At 30.6% G+C, this 23,363-nt stretch overlaps 1 protein-coding gene across 1 annotated transcript in view; it reads right to left on the bottom strand.

Moving 5' to 3' along the window:
• The window catches only part of LOC118200907 (ras-related C3 botulinum toxin substrate 1-like), a 41,942-nt gene that overhangs the window by 11,582 nt on the left and 6,997 nt on the right, over positions 1-23,363 (bottom strand). Inside the window, exons 3-5 of the mRNA XM_035372900.2 lie at positions 20,718-20,832; positions 13,958-14,075; positions 3,455-3,615 (exon numbers count right to left, since the gene is read on the bottom strand). Coding sequence (XP_035228791.1) covers positions 3,455-3,615; positions 13,958-14,075; positions 20,718-20,832 — 394 coding nt within the window. The remainder of the gene's footprint in view (positions 1-3,454; positions 3,616-13,957; positions 14,076-20,717; positions 20,833-23,363) is intronic.

Genomic DNA, 23,363 nt, shown 5'->3' with positions numbered 1-23,363 from the left:
CAAATAATCCTCAGTAACTTCTAAATGACGGTTTCCACCATCTGGGACTTCGGTGGCATCAAGCTAAAGCTCACTGGACGGCAGAGTGGAGATCTGTTCCCTGCTCATTGCAGGACAGAGTTCTCAGATGAAAACTGTCTCTCTTGGTGCCAGTGATGGCTATATGCTGCTTAGAAGGAGGTCAGGTGAATATTTGGAATCAAGCACTGCAGTATAGATACACCGAACTACACCAGGAGTTATGGTCAAGGGGCAATTTCCCATCAGAGGAGAAGCATTCTCATCACTATCCTACATGCCTTGGTAGCAAAGTGGAACCTCGAGATACACCTCTACAAAATACAAGAAATTCGAAATACGAGGAAAGTATGAGCAAAATATTTGTCTCTAAATATGAGCACTGATTCGAGTAACGAGCCAAGTTGTTGGTATGCGTGGCACGTTTCCTGATCCAGCTCGATTCGAGGAATCCCCTCGTCAGATCATTCAATGTTCTTCTATCTCCATGTTTGCACGCTTGGGACTTGCATTGTTTTTTAAGTTTAACATGAAAATAATTATTTTGTAATACCTCCCAAGAAGACTGCAGGCACAGATAGTACTACAAAGAAAAAGAAGGAAGCCATGCCCTTGAAAGTAAGAAAGGAATCATAGATACACATAAGCATGGTGTATGAGTGACAGAATTGGTGAAGACTTTCAGTCGTTCGACATCGACGATTTGCATTATTCTGAAGAAGGAAGAAATTAAGAAACTTGATGTGGCATAAGTTACCGTTACATCCAAGCACCATCCAAAACTCCTAGATGTTGAGAAGCTGTTGTTGGTGTGGATTATCGAGAAGCGGTTAAAAGGTGATTCGGTGTCAGAAGCTATCATTTTTGCTAAGAATCTGTATTTGGACCTTCTCCAAAAAACACCAGGTCTTGTTTACCAGTGTTATTTATTAGGAAAATTGATTTATAGGTTGATATTTTGGGGTGTGCGGAACGGATTAACTGGATTTCCATTATTTCCAATGGGCACGTTTGTTTCTAGATATGAGAAATTTGCTATACAAGCTCAAATTAAACTCGTATCTCAAGGTTCCACTGTACTCCAAACTGGTGACTGAGCTGGCTGTGCTGCCATTCTTGAACAGTATACAAGGAGGCATAAGGCTCCTCCCAATACCACTACTTATTACAAAACATACTCTAGAGAGGGGTGATACGTTGTCTTGGCTTGCGAAATTACTTGATCTTTCTCCTATCAAGCATGTATAGGACATGACTAGACAACAAATCAACCATCATCCACAGTCAACATGGGCCACTTCTGGTATGACTGGTCAAGTGCAACAGGCAAGGAATTCCATCTCACAGAATAGCAAACAGCACCTTCTTGCATGTTTGCAAGCTTGCATTGATTATTAAGACAACTATAGAGGTTACTGTACCACAATTTCCACATTTGAATTCATATGAAAAACTGTTCACATTTCATATTTGAAACCACTAAAGGTTAATGTATCCCAATTTCACATTCCAAACAACTCTTTTCATGTACATTTTGACCTGTGACCTTGAAAGAAACATTAATTAATGTTACATAGACCAGTGGTCAGCAAACTTATTAGCCAAAGAGCCAAATATGAACATTACAATTAAAAAAAAATGGGGGCCAAATCTGCTTGTTTAGTAAACTTTTATTACACTAAATAAAACTAAATTTAATACTTAATATTTATTAATGCAAAAAATGTGCTTGCATCTCTTTGGAAAGTTTGAGTAAGTCAGGTTTGTATGTTGTTGTTTTTAATTTTAGGCATGATTCCAAGTTCTCATCAATAAGGTGACTTCTCAGTTTACTCTTGATAATGTTCATGCTTGAAAAAGATTGTTCGCATATATATGTAGAACCGAAAAGAGAAAGAATAGCAAACGCGAGCTTTTTCAGCTGATCGTAAGAGTCATTAATGCTATTCCAAGCGTTGAAAATGATCATGTCTTCCTTCTCCAGGTCATTCAAAGCAGACCACTTGTGTTGTGAACTAAGATCACATTTTTTCTTCTCCAATATTTCCAATTCAATACAAAGACTTTCGAATTTAGAGCGCCATATCTCCTTGTTTTTTAAATCCAGCAATTGTATTTCAAAGCTACCAATGTCAATTTCAAAAGAGAAAATTTCAACTCGGTTATTGTACCATTAAGAGGATTTTTGACAAATGCTAAAGTTGCTCTGCTGTTTTTAAATTCCTGAAACATGCTGAGAAATGCTTCCCTCATATTTAAAATTATTGTTTTAAAATGGTGTTTATCAATAGAGGAATTATTTTCTTGGCGATGCTTCAGCAGGCTCGGAAAGTGAAACAATGTTTCCTTTCAAAATCCTGTGCAAAAATGGATAATTTGTTTTCGAATGTTATTACTTCTTCTAACACCGAAAACATTACGTTTCCTTTCCTTTGTAGTTTACGATTAAGCTGATTTAAATGAGACATAACATCTACCATGAAGTAAAAGTTTTGAATCTACTGATCGTCTGTTAGTTCTGGATAATGAATGCCCTTCTCAAGGAGAAATGCTTTAATTTTAGGAAAAAGGGACGTGAAACGTTTTAAAACGTTCCCTCTTCATAACCAACATAATTTGTTATGAAGCAGAAGATCAGCGTACTCACTCTCCATTTCAAATAAAAATTCTTTGAAATGGCGATGATTAAGAGCTTTAGCTAAGATGGAGTTGATAATGTTAATCACTAATTCCATAACTTTACAATTTCTTCCGAAAATCTTTGCGCACAAAGCGCTTCTTGGTGAATGATACAATGGTAAACAAGTATCTCATGATTAATTTTTTCTTTCAAAATAGCAACAACCCCTTTTCTTACGCCGGTCATACTTTTGGCCCCATCTGTTGAAATCGACACAATTTTAGCGAGGGGAATATGATATTTATCCATACACTCAATTACAGCATTGGCGATGTTCTTCTTTAGGGCCTGAATGAGACAAAATCTTACAAAAAGTGAAACTTGTGCTGTATCATTTATGTCACAAGACTCGTCACAAGACTTTATAAAGCCGAAACCAATTTCAGATCTTCGATATGCTGGGTGGTTATATTATACTCCAAAATACTCAAGAATCATGCTATGAATGTCCATGCTGCCTCGCAAATATATTTTCAGTAACAGAAATAAGAATATGTGAATGAAGAATTATGAAGAGATGGAAAATATTAACAAAGATAAATTTTCCAATTCATCATTTTTAAACATGAAGAGAACTTTTAAACCAAATAATTATTCTTTTACTTCTAAGCACATAGTAAGTAGTAGAACATATTATACTAGAACAACAGAACATTAAGGAATTTAAGATTTAAAAAAAAAAAAAAAAATCTATCAGTTGCCTGACAGTTGCAGCATCTCAAAATTTCCTTCCAAAATATAATTTATACTACTCACCTGCTTAAGGCCTCGTTGTGTGAGAGCTGAACATTCAAGGTACTTAACAGCCCTTATTTTTGAAGCCAGTTTTTGACCTTGCTCTCTTTTGATTGGAGACAAACCTTGTTCACTTAATAATTGTAAAGTTTCTTTATCTTCCCGCAGGTCAATTTTTGTTCCTGAAAGTTTTATTATTATTATAATTATTATTAATGCTGTAATGACTTTTTATTATGCATAAAATATTCAATGATGGCTTTAAAAAAACATATTAGAAGCTCATACAAAACTGTTAGATATTTTGAATGACCACTTCATCCAGCACAACTTTCATAAAGAAATAATTCACTGCAATAATTATACACATGACAGCATTTCAGTATTACAGCATTAAGTCTGAAACCCAAATGTCTAATATCCAGAATTATTTAATTATCTGGACATCTAGACCAACAGCATCTGTTTTTCCCCTCTCCCTTTTGCAAAATCTTGGAATAGAGAATATAATACTCAAAATAAAACAAGTATGCCAAAAAAAAGTAATCATTCTTCCAAATAATTCCTGCACATCACTTACAAATATCTGTTAGGAAATCGCACCCTGACCAATGGCAATAAATTGGGTGTTGGCCCTTGAGTGGTTATGGGGAGTCAGAATTTTTTCTATCTGAACTAAAGAATAAATAGGGTCCATAGATATATTCGTTTGCAGTGGAATGTTGCTTCTGTTTTTTTTTTTTTTTTTTTTTTTTTTTTTTGGTTGTCATTGCAACAGAAAAGGGAGAGAAAGAACTTCCTTTCCTGTCTACTATGTAAATTGAAAAGTTCAATACAGTCAAAAGTCGTTAATTCGGACACCCATAATCCGGAATGATCTATAATCCGGACCTCAAAGTTAAAAACTTTCTACGCATGCGCCGCGTTGGCACATGCGCACAGGCGTTTTACGCGTGCAAGTAAGACCTTGACTACTGCGCATATGCGTGTGTGCAGAATACGTTTTCGCCTGTGCGTTTAATGTATAACGGACGGTGTAAGCTAAAATTATCTAATTATCTATTTCAGTTAATGTTAATGATTGCGTTGTTCCTTAATCTTCGAATTGGATCCCGCTTATTATTTTTTGCAGACTGTAAGAGCAATTTTATAAAAGTAAACTTGAACTTTTGATTATGTCAAATAGAATTTCCGATGCTGGAACTTCCAAAGGATCTACAAAACGAAAGTATGTTTCGATGTCCAACAAACAAAAAGTGGAATTGCTGCAAAAAATGGATAAAGATATGAAGAATGTGACAGAGAGGTTAGTGAAAACGAAAAAATTTCGATTGACAAGTTAATCGGTATTCTCGGCACAGCAATTAACGGGACTTGAACAGCGGAGCTTTGTAACTGAACAAGAAATTCTGTCTGTTTATAGAATTAAAGAGAAAGTATTATCACATGTAACGAAGCAACTTAAACAACTTACATTGAAAGAAATGTTTAATAAAGTAAATAAATATTAAGCTTTTTTTTTTTTTTTTTTTTTTTTTTTGTAAATTTTGATACCCTTTAGATCATAATTGTTCTTTATTTCATAAATTACGGTTTCATATTTTTAATTTTAGAATTTCTGCATGCCATCGTACGAAATTTAAACTGATGACCTATAATCCAGAAAAATCGATAATCCGGAATCGCCGAAGTCCCGATGAGTCCGGATTAACGACTTTTTACTGTATTTAAGCCTCACCGATAAACTTTATTTGAAATAATTATTTTATTTTAAATTAACATATTAAACAAGATATTTTATTTTGTTATTAGAAATTTAAAAATTACATCTAACCCTCTAATTATGTCTAATTTAATTACCTAACCTAATCACATCTAGTTTTCCTTTTAATGTTTCACTTACAGAGATAGACAATGAAAAGATACTAATTTGTGCAATCATACTTAAAAAGCTTTGAAAAATTAAGAAAGGAATCTTTCACAAAAGAATTTGAAAATTTCATTGTGATAACTTGGAAATTCGCATACTATTATAAAACACTGCTCATCATTTATGTCTTTGTCACCATACAGGCAAAGAAAAACTTATTTTACTGTAAAATATAACTTCATGGAATTATTTTTATTGTTCTTTGCCGGATTTAAATAAACAAATAAATTTCTTTGGAAATTTGTTTATAGAGGAAAGCCAATTCCCAGAGAGTCAATTAAAGGACCTGAGAAATCTGTATAATTGCACTGTCTGTTAAATAAATATTTCTTTTAATGTAAGGAGTGGAGTTTTACATTTTCATTATTTTTTTAATTTAACAAAATTTGTAAATTTATTCCTAAAAAATCAAGTAATGGAATTACTTTTATTTTCATAAATACAGACAATTTAAATTTGAACCTGAGTAAATAACTGAAATTAAGTTTTAATTGCATAGATTCTACAATGAAAGGCATAAACGTGTTTTCATACTTATTGTGCTAAAAGTAAGTTTAAAAACTATTTTTTATATTAAAGAAATCAAATAATTTATTTCTCTTCAATTAAAAGTATACTAAGGAAAATGATTCTTTAATTCCTGTCTCCTAAAAAAAAACAATAAAATCAATACAAAAGTATGCATTGATGACCTTCTTGACACTTTGCAGTTTGAAATCATTTCTGATTTCAATAAAGAAAATCAAACGAAAACGTAAAAGAAAGTCCACTTTAAAGAAAAAAAGAAGTGCTTTAAAGAAAATACAGCATCAGAGTCTTGTCATCAAATTTTTATATATGAAACTAATCTCATAACTGCATCTCCTCAACATTTTTATTATCTTCAAATCGTTATTTATGCAGCATTTGTGCTCCATTACTGGCAAGTGCCTGATTTGCGCAAAAATAGTACGGCTCTGTGTTGTAGAGATTCATTTAGATTAACACCTTTTTGAAAGTATGCATTGTAAAATATAATGTCTTCCTATTATTTAAATCAAATAAAAAAACTGAAGCATGTTTATATTAAATGAGAAGAATAGCAAGAATGAGTACATCTCATGTTACCTCATCTTTACATCAAAACATGTTTTCCGAATCGCCATCTTTGCTCTGTAAAATCATACTAAAATAATTCCAATGCACAAGTTAAAACATGATTTTGATTTCATTCTGTGTTTGCAGAAATTTATGACTTGCAAAGAATCATCATTGATTTTTCTCGTGCTTCTATATAAAGTTCATGCATCTCTGGTATTTTCTCGACACTAATTGCTTTATTCTTAATAATAATTCTTAAATTTCACTTCAATTATTATACATTAATTATTACTGCTATCAGTCAAGTCAGTATACAAAAAATGTTTACTTGCCATATGTGTTAATTAAATAAAGGAGCCTGTGAAGTTTACTGCATATACAGTTGAGTTTCAATTTACCATACGAGCTACTAAGAATATTTAAGCATTGCTATGAAGGTTACAGTACAGCGTATATTCTCAGAACCCAGTAATACAGATTTTGGTAACAATAACTGTTTTATGAGCTATAATTAATAATTATAAAACAAAACTTAATACTTAAACTTGTTTAAGTATTTAAAACAAGTGATTCACATTAATCATCAAATGAAACAAATTATACGATATTTTTACCTCAATACAATTATTTAAATATATTGAAGTGTGAATTCACATCAACATCCCAATGTGATTTCACATCAACGTCACCATGTGACAACACAAAAAGTCAACACTAAGCCATGCCTATTGCATCACTGCGACATTGAGATCGTCACAGTGTGACACATTTGCAATGTCACAGTGACGTCACTGTGCTGTAGGGTCAGTATATGACATAAAAAGAAGGAACTTATTGAAAATTCTGAGCCCCCTCCACATTTGTAATGAATAACAGAAAATTCATTCATTATGCTAAGAATGATGATAATGACAAAGTGATGATTGAATGAATGAAACCGCATTGCAGCAAGGGCGTGCTATTGGCTCAGAGCAAAATATTTCATGAGAGAATGAATACCACAGAATACCTTGGTGACCTCTTAAGAAAAGGCTCCAACTTGTATCAAAGATTCAAAAGCAATACTAACAACTTCAAAAGTGCAAATGCTGCATGAATGCAAAAATGTAAACAATAGGAAACCAGAAAAATATACTTCTTTGGGTATTTACAGGAGATGGATGTAAGATTTTGGGGATTTTCTAAAATTATCATTCAAATAAAAGAATATGGATGAATGGTTGGTTTAAAAATAATTTCCTACTCAAAGCTCATCAGCATTTCAATTAGTTTACAGGATGATGTAAAAATTGCTCCGATTAAAAGACAGTTGTTCGTCTCATACTTAACTCTATGTTTTAATAAATGATAATATTTCCATCTTATTCCTTCCTCCAAACTGAACATTCATCATTCAGTCATAAATTTTTTGAACAGTAGCAAGACTATTCCTGAACTTTTGAAATATTCAATACAAAATTTGCTTTGTAGAGTACAGTAAGGTTCAGCTTTGTAGAGTTCATAACAGAACATGCCAGAAATTTTTTAAGACTTCATACAACTAATTGACACCATATTTTACAGTAGTGTTGATGATAATAATAGCAGTGAATCTAAAGATTTTTGGATATTACAGGCAAAATGTGAAACTTCCCAATTAACAAAATTTGTAGAGAACAGGGCTGTGGAGTCACAGTCATAGAGTCAGAATCGGAGTTAGGCAGATTTTTGGATTAAAATGAGTCGGAACTGGTGTCACTAAAAAAGCCCTCGGATCCGACTCCAGTTTTTGTTGAACTGTTTGAATTTGAAACGAAATTAAAGTGAATTGAAAAAAAAAAATCTAATGACAAACTAAGTTATTATTTTTATTTATAGACTATATATCTTAATAAATATTTAGTTATTTTCTATTTTATTGACATATTAATAAATAGTATAAGGGAGGAGGACGGATGTGATATTTGCCATTATTCATTCATTTAGTTACTTCTTCATCTCATAGATGGCACTATTATAGCATAATTCACAAGAAGAAAAAGGAGCCCATGGCTGCAAACTGCATGTTGAGTCACCAAATTTGAAACTCAAAAATAAGTTTTTTCATCTCTCTTATTTTTTCATGCACATAAAGGCTACCTAAATGAAAATAGTGATAATCTGTTTAAAAACCTTATTTGTGGGTTATTTTAATAAAGTTTTTATAAATGTGTCATGAATGCATGTTTTACAAAATGGCTACAAATCTAAAGTGACAGTAAGGATATTAAATGGACCAATAATACATGGGGATAAATGGAACTGTCCATTCTGAATATAAAAAACATATTAAACAGGTATATTAGTTTTTAAGTAATTTTTCATAACTTTAAAATTATCATGGATCCATCAATGTCTAAGTAACTGCAATAAATAAAATATTATTGTTTATGTTTTGAAATAAGAATTGCTGAAAATATCTATATATACAGCAAAGTACCAATATTCTGCAAATGCCTACACTTGAAGTTGCATCTCTAAGTGTAAACAATTTTGATTTTAAAATTAATGTTTTAATATAAAAGAATGTATAAATTTTATTTTTACTTTCGAGTTTGAGTTTAATTATAAAAGAATGTTTTAATCTAAAATAACATATTCATTTTCAACTTTTGATTTTGAAATTAATGTTTAATATAAAAGAATATATAAATTTTGTTCTTCTTTTGATTTTGAGTTTGATTTTAAAAGAATGTTTTAATATCAAAGAATACATAAATTTTGTGTTTACTTTTGAGTTTGATTGCAAATTATTATTGATCGCAAAATGTATAAAATAATACTCATTTATACATTTTTCTATTAAAGTCTTTTGTATATATTAAGTTGCCCAAATATTAGTAGTTTTTTAATTGTTTTTATTATTTTTAAAATATTGTGAGAGTGTCAGAGTATATATATATATATATATATATATATATATATTGAAACAACAATCTCATCTAATTCAGTTCTTAACCAATACCTTAAATTAAGAAGAGTAGCTTACTAATTTTTATTTTAGATTTTGTTTATGACAAAAACTTTTTTGGCTTAAGTAGACTAATAGCTTTTTAATAATTGAGTATTGGTTATAGCTTATGATCTAACTCTAACAAAATAACTAATTTGATTCTTATTTGAAAAAGATGAAACGTTCTCACTTAATTTGGTTATTGTTAATTAACAGTAGATAGATTTCTTTCTGCTTGACAAGTCAATTAATCAGCAATTTTTACAGTTAACTTTTTTTCTATACGGATTTTAAATAGTTTTAACTACAATAGAAATCTAAATAACTTTAAATACTGACTTAAATTACTACTTATTAAAATTTTTTCTAATAATTCATAGCTTTAAATTTTTTTTTCCTTGGAAATACTATGCAAAAACCTTTTTTAATAATAATAAGAATATATATATAACCTACATAAAATCCTCAACAGTAATATATTTATGAAATATGACCTATTTCGGATATATATTGTTGCTAATTGTTCATCTTATGATAAAGAGCACAATTTTATATATTACATATATAATTATGAGAATTTTATATATTATATTGTATTTTTTTAGTTTTATAACAGTTATTTTAATTTAGTTAACCTTTCCTATCGCTCCTCATTTCAATTTACAACTCCCAGAATAAGTTTTTAGAACCGCATTGAATGCAAATGAGTAAGAAATAGTATTAAAGGAAAGTTCAACTTACTTAGAGAGAGAGCTAGGAATCCTGAGTAGTGTGCGTTTGCCTTTGGGCTAAGTCTCTCTAAACTGCTGTTACGCTTGGCCATATGTTATGTGCTTTTTGATAGTTCGCTGGCTAGTTTAGATTACAAGCCAATTATCTTAGAATTGTGTTAGCTTCAGTTAAATCTCGTAGCTAGATATACTTAGTTCTTATTTCTTATTTTTGAGTTTAAGCCCAAGTGGAGGCTATGTTGTAGGCTCGAAAAAAAATGGCCACAGTTCATCTTATTTGATTGAAAAAGGGTATTTAACCCTTCTGGAGTTTATAATTTCTGTTCTTTGAACTAAGCGATTATTCACTGAACATTTCACTAGGTTTCTCCACATTTAATTTAGAAGAATAAGAGTGAGGAACTCTACAATATATATATGATCTATAGCTCCTGTATCTTTTTTTAAAGATTTTTCATACATAATACACTTATTATTATTAAAATGTAATTTTAAAAATATTATCAGATATTCATATTTGTATTTTAAAATCTGAAGCATGACGTTGAAGAAACAACCCAGGAGATCAAGTTTTTAATGAATATTTCACCATAACGACAGATGAAAAGTACTTTGTGTGTCAATGTGTTACTTTAAAGTGTGGTACTGATGGTGAGAAAAAAAATCTGTGGACATAAGATAAGCAAGTTTAGAGGTTCTGACAAGAATGCTCCATCAAGAACCACAAACTTATTGAGGGACGTAGCACGCTTACATCCACAATTTTTTGATAAAATTAAGGAAAAGATAAAAGCATGAGCAACAGAAAAAGTAATATCAGGACCTTGCACTTCTACTGATGGAAAAGCTTTCCTCACTAGATTTTTTTAACTAAAGACAAGATAACTATGACTGCTGAGAGCTTTAAAAAAATTCTTATCAACTTAGTTGTACAAAATGGTGTAGTAATGGTGGAATGATGGGTGGTTGTACAAAATGGTGGAATGTATTTTTGCAACCTGAATTCCTAGGACTTTAATTGAAATCGACGAAATTTGGGATTTCATTAGATAGGGAAAGTGTCCATAAATTTATTCTCAATGACAATACAAGCAAGAAACAAAATTTGAAAGAGGACTTCAGAGGATAGTTCATACACTTAAAGGTGGATGATGCTACTAGACACAGAGTAAACTATTTAGCAATTAATGCCAGATTTATTAATAATAATAGAGTGATCATTACGAAGACAATAGCAGTAAAAGATGCTGAAGCTCATCATGATAGCCATTATCTCCAGAAATTAATTCAAAGAGTTTTTAAACAATTTGAAATAAGGAAAGAGCAGATTCTTTGCATAGTTAATAATAATGCATCTAATATGGTTAAAACAATACAAAGATGAATGAAGATGAAGAAATTGTTAGAATAGATGGAAAAAGGACTGCTTTAGATATTGAAACCTCTCGAGAATATTCACACGGAGCTTTAGATGATGTTACTGAATAGGCATCAAAATTCTGCCAAATCAAGCAAATGTGTTGTGCAGTCCACACCTTGCAGCTTGCTGCTAGAAATTGGGTGGAAGGAACCTCATGCTACAAATGTCATTGGTAAATTTAGGCAAGTAGCAATAACTCCCTAAATTGATGCCACTTTTAGGAGGCAAGTGGAAAAAAGGAGCAATTATTGATCAAGAACGCAATGGGGAAGTACATATTTTATGATAAAGAGCTTGTTAGAATTAAGAACGTTTTTATAAATTGTAGATAATCTTAATGTTTCACTAAGAGAAAAACTAAGGAATGATTTTGCAGAATTGGAAACTTAGAATTTTGTTGGATGACGAATAAATTAAAAAGGCAACGAAAGCCATCTATGAAATTTCACTAAGAATGAAATTCTCAGAGCAATTGGAGTATTCAAATCAGGACAGTCAGACTTCAGACACTGCAACTGAATCTCTAGCATTCTCTTCCAATGAAGAATTAGATTTTGAGAAATATATGGATAATATGAAAAGGCTAAAGCAAAGCGGATGAAAATAAAGATGAGTCTTTAGATATAAAAATAAAAAATACAAACAAGATTCCTACACAAGCCTTGAAGAAATAGAGAAATATGATCACTCTTGCAAGACACCTCTTTTAGAATTTACATTAATCTATCCTGTATTATACACAAGTTAAAAGAAGTAGCTCTAACATTAACAGCTTTTGCTTCTGCTCAAGTTAATGTGGAAAGGCTATTCTCAGCTCTGAAGTTTGCAAAATCAGATCTATGGTCCTCTATCAAAGATCTTGCTGAAGCTGTACTGTTTCTTAGAAATTATTAATGCCAGTTTTTCATTCCATAATAAATGATAATTAATATAAATAATCTGAACTCCATCAACTTTTTTGTAGAATCTATTACTTCTTTTGTATTAAAAAAATAAGCTGAAGCACATGTATATGTTTACATATATATATGAGGAAGTCAGAGTCTTTAAGTTTAAAATTCTAGGAGTTAGATTCGATCATTTTCCCCCACCAACTCCACAGACCTGGTAGAAAAGTGCTAATAAATGAAGATGATATAACAGTTTTACATTGCAATGACAATGCGCCAATCATGAGTCAATTAACAAATGGGAAAATCTATTGTGTGATTTTAAATCCAAAAAATATCTTCAGTGACTATGAGGTTGTTGAGAATGAAAAGATTCCTACTGATAGTTTAGTGGGATTTCTGGACAAAGCAACTATAGGACTTGAACAATGAAATTCTGAACAAGAAATTATGTCTATCTGTAAAATTAAAGAGAAAGCACTGGCATAAAAAAAATAGAAAAAAAAAGCACGAAAGAAGCAGCTAAAACAACTTACATTGAAAGAAATATTTAACAAAACAAACACATATAGAACTTTTTTTATAAATTTTGATTTCCTTAAGGTCATAAATACTTCATTATTTCACAAACTAACTACCTTGCCTTTTTAATTTTATAATTTCTTTATGTCATAGTACTAAATTTAAACTGATGATTTAAAATTCGAAGACTTCCAAAACTGGAATTATCGAAGTTCTGACGACTCTGGATTTTGCAATTTGTACTCCATTAAATTGATCAAAAATGTTCATTTGTGAAATTTTGATTACAAGAAAGGGCTAATACAGGTTCCAAAATGATTTGATGATGCTTTTAGCATAAAACAGAAGGCATGTGGCATGACAGTCCATGAAAACAATAGTACTTTTTACAATAGAAACCATCAACCACTAGACTTTTATCAAAGAATAATTTATGTATTGTAATCTACTGAGGAAAGTCAATTATAAACATTTCACAGAGATCAGGCTGAAAACAGCTCATCAGCGAGAAGAATTCACCCAAAATGAAAAGGACTGTGCAAATTAGCGGCACAAAAATTCACAGAATCAAGGCTAGTTACAATAAAAGAATGTAAAATAACATCTTAATGCACTACTCAATGGAAGTTATCAGTTAGTGTGTGATCTCTAGAGATATTCATCTTAGCCAAATACAAGTGTTGTGGCTTAAAATAGATTGGCCATCATTAGCAAAAAATTTAAATAATAAAATATTACTTCAATCATTACAACTTTTCATATATTTGCCTTTACACATAAAATAAGTAAATAAGCCTCTTTAATATTTTTTTTTTTTTAAATTTTGCCACTAGCACTTATCAAAATTAAAAAATAATAATAATAATAATAATAATAATGAAAATACAAAAATAGAAAACTAATAAAACAATATATATACTCATAAAACAAATGCCCCTAAACTTTATCATATCATACTATGTAGCCTTATACAAACTTACCCACTAAAATGATAGGGGCATCAGGACAGTGGTGCTTAATTTCAGGATACCACTTTGAGGTAACATTTTCAAATGAAGATGGACTAACCACACTGAAGCATATGAGGAAGACATCAGTCTGAAAAGAAAAAGGAAGGCATAAATACTGATTAATCATAAATAAGTTTAATTGAGGAATAACAGTGTATTTTTATATTCACAAAGCACTGCAATCAAATGCATGCTCGGTATATTGATTTCATACATTTAAATTTATTCAACCTAAAATTTTAATTAAAAATTAAATTGCTACAATTTTATAATATTAATTGGCAACATTTCTTATTTTTTCAGCATATCTTAGAAGTTTGAATTCTAAGACATAAGTACTTCCCCTTATTAAAAAGAAATATATTTGATACAGATACACTCATGCTTTTGATCTATATGACATCTGACACCTTTAATTGGCAGAAAGAAGGGAAAGAAAAGAGAAGTAAAGATATAAACACATTCTTTGATAATGAGTTCTGGAATTAAAGAAGTTAAACAAAATTGAAAGATACATATTTGAGAATATCTAATTTAAGTCCAGAGGTACTATTTTCTTTTAAAACATTAACATCTTTTATTTAACTGAAATAACAATGAAGTTTATAATTTTTCAAAGCATGTTTTCTTATATACATTTCCTATAGTTATTCATTCTTATTTCTGTTGTGCAAAACTAGTTGTATTCCTCTCTCTTACAGATATATTCTGACAGTTAACTACAACAAAGCACACAAGAGCTTCTGACAAAGCAGGATAGCATCATGGGAGGAATTTCTATAGAAAACTAGTTCATATTTACATTATACATAGGAAAAAAACATAAAAACTTCATGCTGCAGGCCCAATTGCCAGGATTTGAACTTGGATTAACATAGCAGTGTTCAGTATTCTTCTCCATTCATACTAGTGGACATCCTATCATGATTTCTTCTTCTATTATAATTTTATTATTTAAGTCTTCTACTTATGAATAAAATTAATTTAATTAAGGGAGAAAGGAAGCAGGAAAATTTTAAATTTCTCAAAATTTTTCTTTGGAACTTACAATTTAAGAGATTAACCCATTACCGCACAGTGATCTGTTTATAAATCACCTACTTTTAGAACAACCATTGAGAACAATATCTTTTAATCACTTCTTTTTGTCACTGGCTGATTTCCTTACATATGTGGTCATACTCCCAAAGACGTTTTGAAGCATTCTTTTCCAGAACAAACCAGCAGATAACGTCTGAAGTTAGCCAAGTGAACTTCATGGCACAGCTTTCGATTTTGTATCCAACAGAAAAAAAAAAAAATTAAAAGTAAGTTACACTTTTCTTAAGTGTTCTACATTTTCAAAAACTCTTTAATTGTTCTGTGCTATTTAGATTAGAAAAATAACTGGTCTTATACTTAAAATTTTAGCTTAAACATGCTGATCTATAAATAGGTCACTGGGCGTTAGTGGTAACTAATATTGTTTTTTTCCCTTTTCATTTTTTCCAAAATGTACAGTGTAAAGTGTTTCACACCGCCAAAGAAGCATTAGAATATATGTTTTCTAAGGAGATTGGGTCATATATAATTGCTTTACCGCCTGAGGTGGATGAGTTAACTGATGAAGAGTGCTTTGATGATGGTGAAATGATCACTCTATCAGTAAAAACATAAATGATTTTGGACTCAACATTACGGAACAACTACCATCTACATGTAGAGCCAGCAATGAAAATGAAAATAAAAAAGAGTTCAAAATTATCAAAAAATGCAGCCAAAAGCAAACCAGACAAAAAATAACCCTGCTTATGCTTTTAACAAAGAAGGTAATTTGTCTGGTGAAAATCTTGAGAGCATTTCAAATATTTTAGAAAAATATGAATGCACTTAAAATTTTTGAAGAATTTTTATCTCCCAAATTTTACGAATGCATTATGAATGAAAGAGAAAAATATGTGAAAATGTGGAAAAATAAGCCAGAGTAGTTACAACTGATGAGTTGAAGTGTTTTGTTGGTTTTTTGATTTCCTCTAGCTACCATACTGGTAATGAACCTGATTACTGGTCAGTGGAAGATCTTATGGTACCGATAGTAAAAAATCCAATGCCTCTAAATAAATATAAAAAAATAAATCTGTAATCCATTTCACCAACAATAATTACGCAGCAATGCAAAAGTCAGGCTGGGCATTCAAAATAAGAAAATAAATCAAGCATATAAATCAGTTTTAAAAAATTTGGAATTTTCAATAAATTTCTGTCTGTTGATGAAATGATGATTAGATATTACAATCATCATTTTTTCAAATAATTTCTTAAAGGCAAACCTATACAGTTTTGCTATAAATCATGTAGAGTAAAGGATTACCATTATAATTTTGACTTATAACAGTGGTGTGGAGAATTTTGACAATACTCCTGAAACTTCGAATGAGCCGCTTGGAACACGGTGAAAAAAGGTATAAAAGGCATCTGAAGACATATCGTAGTTGCATACCTCACATTGGAAAAAAATTCAAAGAAATTTGCATTGGAAGACATTTGATGATGTCATTAAGACCAAAGTGATAGGCTCTATATGATTAGATAGAAAAGACCTTGTTATAGATAAAAGACGAAACCAAAGAAGATGCCAATTTTAAAAAAATGTAAGAAAGTCCTATTACGTTTTGTACAAAATGCGATGTAACACTTTGTGTGAAATGTTTTCTGCTGTATCATGCTTAAATATTGCAAATTTGCTCAATAAAAATATAACTAAGTTTAGATCAGTAAAACAAGATTTTTTTTCCTTTAAATCCTTTCAGTTGGTTTTAATTTTGCAAAAAATTCATATTTTTCAAACTAAATTCGTAATTTTTTAAATCATGTCAGAGGGCAGTTACTTGTTCTTTTATTATCAGAAGTGCCCAGCAATCTATTAATAGATCACCTATTATCTGAACTGCTAATTATGATAATTGAATAAAACTTCATAATTACTTAATTTACAATATATATAATGTTAATTTAAAAACATTTTTCAAAAATTATTATGCATGCATTTTGTGGGTGCTGTTAATCACTGAAATGTCAAAAACAGTTTTCCAGATCTTTAACAAACTTCATAGATGTACACATTTAAGCACTGACAAAAGCTTTCAAAGAAAATTTTCATTCAGATACAGATAAATACAGAATAACTCTTGTGACACTACAAAACATAATTAATAAATAACAGATTTCAGTTGAATTTCATACTCATGACATTGTGAACAGCAAAAGAGATTAGAGTTGTGAAAAGGATGAATATTTGATGAGAAAAATGTCTGGAGGTTCCAAAACAGAAGAATGAAAACCATTCACAGAAACTCCCAGAAAACAAGATTCAGCCACATTCAGTACAACCACATTTAGATATGTGCTACTTGAAAGTTAGCCAGTATGGATTTGAAAATCTTACGTTGAAGCAAATTATTAACACTTAAATATCTGGCCTTTAATACAGACTCTTGATCATGGCACTTAATATGCAGTCCTGTGTCATAGCGTATTACTTTTAAACAGGTGCTTCAAAGGTGTAACAACCCCTAGGATTTTAGCTCTTAATTCCTCTCTGAGTGGTAAATATTCAGCCATCTTCAAAAGCAATCATTTCCATTCTTCAAAAGGGATCCAGAAGAAGGAATGACCATAAAGTGCCCATTATAAAGTAGCAGACCATATTTATATGATTCTGCCTGTGATTTTAAACATTAAATTAGATGATAAAATGCAGTACTAAAATGCAATAATTAACACTATTTACTCAAAAAATGATAAAAATTACAATAAACTAAGCCCCACCCAATTTTTTTTAATTAACTATACTTGGCATGCATATATTTCATAATAAATTCAGATTGCAGTTTACCATTAAATAGCAGAAAATAAAGCCACAATGCCAATTTGCAGTAAGTTATGATAAACTTACATTATTGGCCAGTTATCTGGCTCCACAAATTTAAAATGTTAAACTGATTGTTTTGCCATCAAACAAGTTTCTGGTTAAAATAAAAATATTAAATTTCAAACCAAAAATCAAATTATTTCCCAGCTTTTCCACAGAATCACATATAATAACATTGTAAATAATCTTGACAGAAGACGCTTTTGTGAAAATTTAACCTATTATACTATTGGTAGTACTATTTCATCATCATTGCTTTACTATTGCATAAAAAAAAAGGATACAAACAGATATATATCATAAAATTAGAGGAAAAACAATAACAGATAACCCATGAAGATAAACACAGAAGAAAGATAACAGCAGAAAATTAATTTAGATCTCTGTTTTACAGAGCTCTAAATTTATGTTTACAGAGCTTTCAGAAACATTACTTTTCAAAAGTAAAACTTTTCCCCCTCAAATCTCCTTTTTTATCAAGCTAAAACTGGTAGCAAAACACACTTCATGTTGAATTTAGGGAAACATTTTATCACCTTCATATTTTTTGTTCAAATATGAAACTTAGTCAATATGTTGCCACACGGAAGGAATTTTTCTGATTTATAGCCTTATGTCACAAGCCTCTTAGGGTCAATCAAGTTGGGTATGTTTATGTGGGTTATGCAACCCAAGCTAAAAAATTCTCAACAATATGACCCTACAACTGTTATTAATGCATGAATACAACTATCAGTTTCTGGGTATACTATCATCAACTGCCTCTTCTCTACGATTTAAAAGTATTGAAACACCTTCACATAAATGGTATGGAAAAATGAAATTAAAAATCATACATTTCCTTCAGAATACTGTTTTATGAGGTGTACAGGGTTTTAGAATTGAATTTTTTCAACCAATCCCAGTGAACCTGTTAAATGATAACTAGTAGCCTTTAGTTACTATCATTTTTCATTTCCTTCTATTGCAGTATCCTTTGTTTACAAGATAACTTTTGGATAAAATTACAGCAGAATTCTGATTGGGACCATGGGTTGTGCAGATTAGAGAATTTTGCAGATTACAGGTTAAGTTTTTGTTTACATTTTTTCCCTTTTTATTTTTACATTTAATTTGTTAATATATAAATAATTATAAAATCATACTCTGGAATTATTTAATCAGAATTTACTCAATGCAAAATTATCACATATTTTAACGCATTTATTAATAAAGAAAATGTCAGGACAAGAGATAAACTTTGCAAGTAGAAAAAGGATAAACAACAGGGAATTTTTTTAGAAAACTTTAAAAAAGCATCAAAATATTTTTTGCATATCCACATGTGAAATTAATTTTTAAATAATTTTTACACTCAAATAAAAGGAAAACTGTGTAAATAAGTAAATACACTGTTTACAAAAATCTCAGCAACACAGGTTTGCCTTACTGGAATCCCTACACTCAAAATCCATCAGTACATTTTGTGCATATGCTGTTCTATAACACCAATAACAGCTTATAAGAAATGCTACAACTGAAATTTTGAATTTCTTAAAAGAAAATTTCTGTTTTTTATACCACTGTTACCATACTTTTGATATTTAATGACACATAAATCTCATTAGGGGCTTCAATTAAGAATCTACGCATATTTGTTGGCAGTGCAAACAAGTTAGCATTCAGAATGTAAACAAACCTTCCATTGTATGCATTTTATTTGAAATTCAACTCCTGAAAAACCGTTTAGTTCTTTACATATGTTAATAACATAAATGTTGACATTAAAAAGAAGTGGAATATACATTCAAAAGTAATAATTCATCTAAAATAAATAATTTGCAAATTCACAATCTGCAATTACTATGAAAAGTGAAAGTGTGTGAAATTGAGAAAATGTTGAATAAATTAAATTTATTGCATTGAATTTTCTGAAAACTGAAATTTTGTTTGTTTACATGAAAAAACGAATGCAGATTACATGCATTTGTGGTTTAAGAAATTGCAGATTATTGGAATTTTACTATATTTCATTTTATGCACCAAATATCCAACATTATGGTGTTAGCGACTAAATAGCAAAGAGCAGAAAGTTTGCTTCACACAATGCAATTATAGTTAAGCAGCTTATTGCAAACATAATTGTGACTGTTCTTAATCACCCGCCTTATTTGACAGATATGACACAGACACTTTTCTGTTCCCTAAAATGAAATTTTCACCTTAAAGAGTACCGATCTGGCTGCACTTCAGCAGTTTCGAAAACTGCAACAAAAGAAAAAAGGATTGTTCTAAGAAATGACATTTACAAAGCAGTCAAAAGGTGTTAAAAATCTGCTAAGAAATATAGAATTGCAAAATATGCTAGAATAGCAAAAGAATGAATATACATTGAGGCTTAAACAATCATAAAGTTGTTTTCTTCAAAATTTGACTTTTTTAAGAATTCAATTTTAAACTTCATGGTTACGCCATGTATAAATATTTAATGTGATAAAAGATTTTTGTAATAATGGTGGACAGTAAATTATATTTCATTTGATAAAATTCAATACATAGTAACTTGCTATACAACAACACATTTTGATTGTGAACTTAGTATTATGACATCTAAAGTATAGGCATAACATGCACTTTTACAGGTTTATTCTTATAAGAATTATAAAAATTAAAAATAACTAAAAAAGTTACAAAATCTTTAAAATAATTATGTTTGAATTATATCTAGAGCTAGTTATGCACCAAGTAATACACACCAAAAACAATGTACATTTCCAAACATTATAACTGAAATAAAATTTTATATGAAAGTCAACAATAATTATTATGTTTCATTTATACCTGAGGGTATGATAATGGTCTAAGCCTATCATAATCTTCCTGTCCAGCAGTATCCCATAAACCTAAACTGACTGGTATTCCATCACACATCATGGCAGCAGAATAGTTATCAAATCTAAAATTATAGAAAATATAAATTACATGTTTATCTGAAAAATTTAATCCAACATCTAAGAACTTTAGATTACAGTCTAATCAACAGACAGAAGAGATTATTTTTTAAAGTTTTTGAAAAATTCAGAAGTGTTTACTATTTTGAAGAGATGAACTAACTACTTGTGAAAAATTTTCAAAAATAGTTCACTTTTCTTTTTAAATAAAAATAGCAGTTAATGCTGCTAACTCAAATTAAATCTTTACTCTAAATAAAATTAAAACTCACCTAAAAAAAGAAACTTGCAGACTTCAGTATTTATCTCCATAACTGATTTTCACAAAATGGTAACAACAGAAAAATAGAATAACACTAACAGAAATAAATGTACTTTTCTGTTAAAACCTATCACATATTTTTAGTACCATGTTGATGCATTTTGGTTTATTTTCCCTTCATCGCTCTCTATATTTCAACAGTAACAGCAAGAGCTGGTAAGTAACCACAGACGATTCCAACCAAAAGTTTGATATTTTAACCATAACTGCTTCAGAATGTTTTGATATTTTAGTGTGATTTGTGTTATTTAGAGTAAACTGAAAAATCCAAATCAGGCAAAAAACAGAATTGACTTGTTAACATTTTCATGTGATTATTTTTCATAACTTTCACAGTGCAAGAGTCCAGACAAGAGTGCTTTGATGAACTTAATTCTTTATGCAGTGGAACCTTGAGATATGAGCATCTCTATATGTGAGAAATTCAGGATAAGAGGAAAGTATGAGTGAAAAATTTGTCTCTAAAATATGAGAATTGACTCAAGTAATGAGCAATGAGCCAGGCTGTTGGTATGCGTGGCATCATTTCCCGATATGGCTCGACTCGGGGAATCCTCTCCCAAACGGTTCACGACCATTTGTTTGCCAGAAGTCATGGCACTCAATGACTTTCTTTAATTTCCGCACATCAAAAATAAAGGTTAGCGTTGACTTTAGGTTACCCCTTGTATTATTACGAAGTTGCTGTTTCATTTATCATCAAGTTGTTTCATTTATGGTAGCCTGAGTAGCTGAATGTTATGGATCGGACCATGCAATTTTCTTCCATTCTTCTAATGTCCTATTTCGATATTTCTTAAGGCTGGTTTACACTTCTCCGAGTGACTTTCAGCGAGCCCCTCATCAAAATAGAAGAAAAGGAAATCAAAATGTGACTGGGTAACTCACTGTGATGTGTTGGGAGCATTGAATCAACTTTTAAATGAACTTCGGGGTGAGGATATCCAAAGTCACAAAAACTTTATCAGAGTGGGTGAAGGATAATTTGGAACTTTATAGGAAATGGTCACTCCACTTATTCAGAAAAAAAAAAAACTACGTTACTTCGAGATGCTCCTGTAATCAAAATTAAAATGCAGATAGCGCTTCGGTTTCTGGAGACATGTGACTCCTGCAGTTCTCTGCAACATTTATTTTGAATGCCAAAATGCACAAACAGCATATTTATTCCAGAAGTGTTTGAGACCATTTTCTGAGTATGAAAGGTTGAGCACAAATTATTATCTTTTGCTTGAACACTCCAACACCCTCAAATTTTAACATGTCAATAACAGCCTCATATGCCTTCTGTCAGGGATTTTTATTTTAATACTTCCCACTGATCATTTGTAAATAAAATCTAATTTGTTGTTCAAATAAAAAAGAAAGTCTATAAACAAAATTTTAAAATTTTAGATATTTTATTAGGTGTAACTGGCCATGAGTAAAAACTGGTTTTTCAAAATTTATATCAACAAAATAAAACTTTGCCCTTTCATTTATTTTTTTACTTGAAAACTGTATTTTACTGTGTAGTTGAATAACATATAATTTTATTGTTTTTTTTTTTAATTAAAGAAAATTCAGAAATAAATATGTTTAAAATAAATATTTTGAATCCGATACGCTAATTTAATTTTCTTCTATGTTTTTTCTACAATATCAAAAACCTAAATTCATTCTGATCAGTAGTTATATCCGTGTTATACTTAGGTATTAGTAAACAATGATCATAATATTCAGGTAGTGAAGTATCCCATAATACTTCAAAAGAAGCATACACATTAAAAAAAGCCACAGTTAGATTATCGCTCCATCTCGGCATTGGACACGAACATCTCTGCAAACGCTGCTCGGAGTTGCTGCTTGGATAGATTTTCAACAGGTTCAAAGTAGAAACAGATTCACCGACTCATCTCCCCTACATTTCTCTTAGATAAAGTGAGCATTTACATTGTCAAAGAACTCGTAGCGAGGGGCTCACTGCAGGTTGCTCGAACAGGTGTAAACTGGCCTTTAGTTCACTGCAGATGCAGCTGGCAATGACGTGCCGTCAGTGCAGAGACATGCTTCGGCTACGTAGGCCCATAATGGCAATGTATATGGGCCTACGTACTAGTACTTAGTGTGTTGAGAAACACTGTCTGGGTTGCCACTGTTGTAACTGGTGGTGATTTCAGCTGTTGTAGCTTCTTCAGTTAGGCAAAGAATGCATAGCAGTCTCCGCTCTCCTCT

The sequence above is a fragment of the Stegodyphus dumicola genome, chromosome 5, assembly GCF_044657685.1.
Source record: "Stegodyphus dumicola isolate Sdum_Otavi_A_Nest chromosome 5, ASM4465768v1".
Taxonomy (NCBI): Eukaryota; Metazoa; Arthropoda; class Arachnida; order Araneae; family Eresidae; genus Stegodyphus; species Stegodyphus dumicola.
Note: the sequence above shows the minus strand (reverse complement) of the source record. Positions and strands in the feature narration are given on the sequence as shown.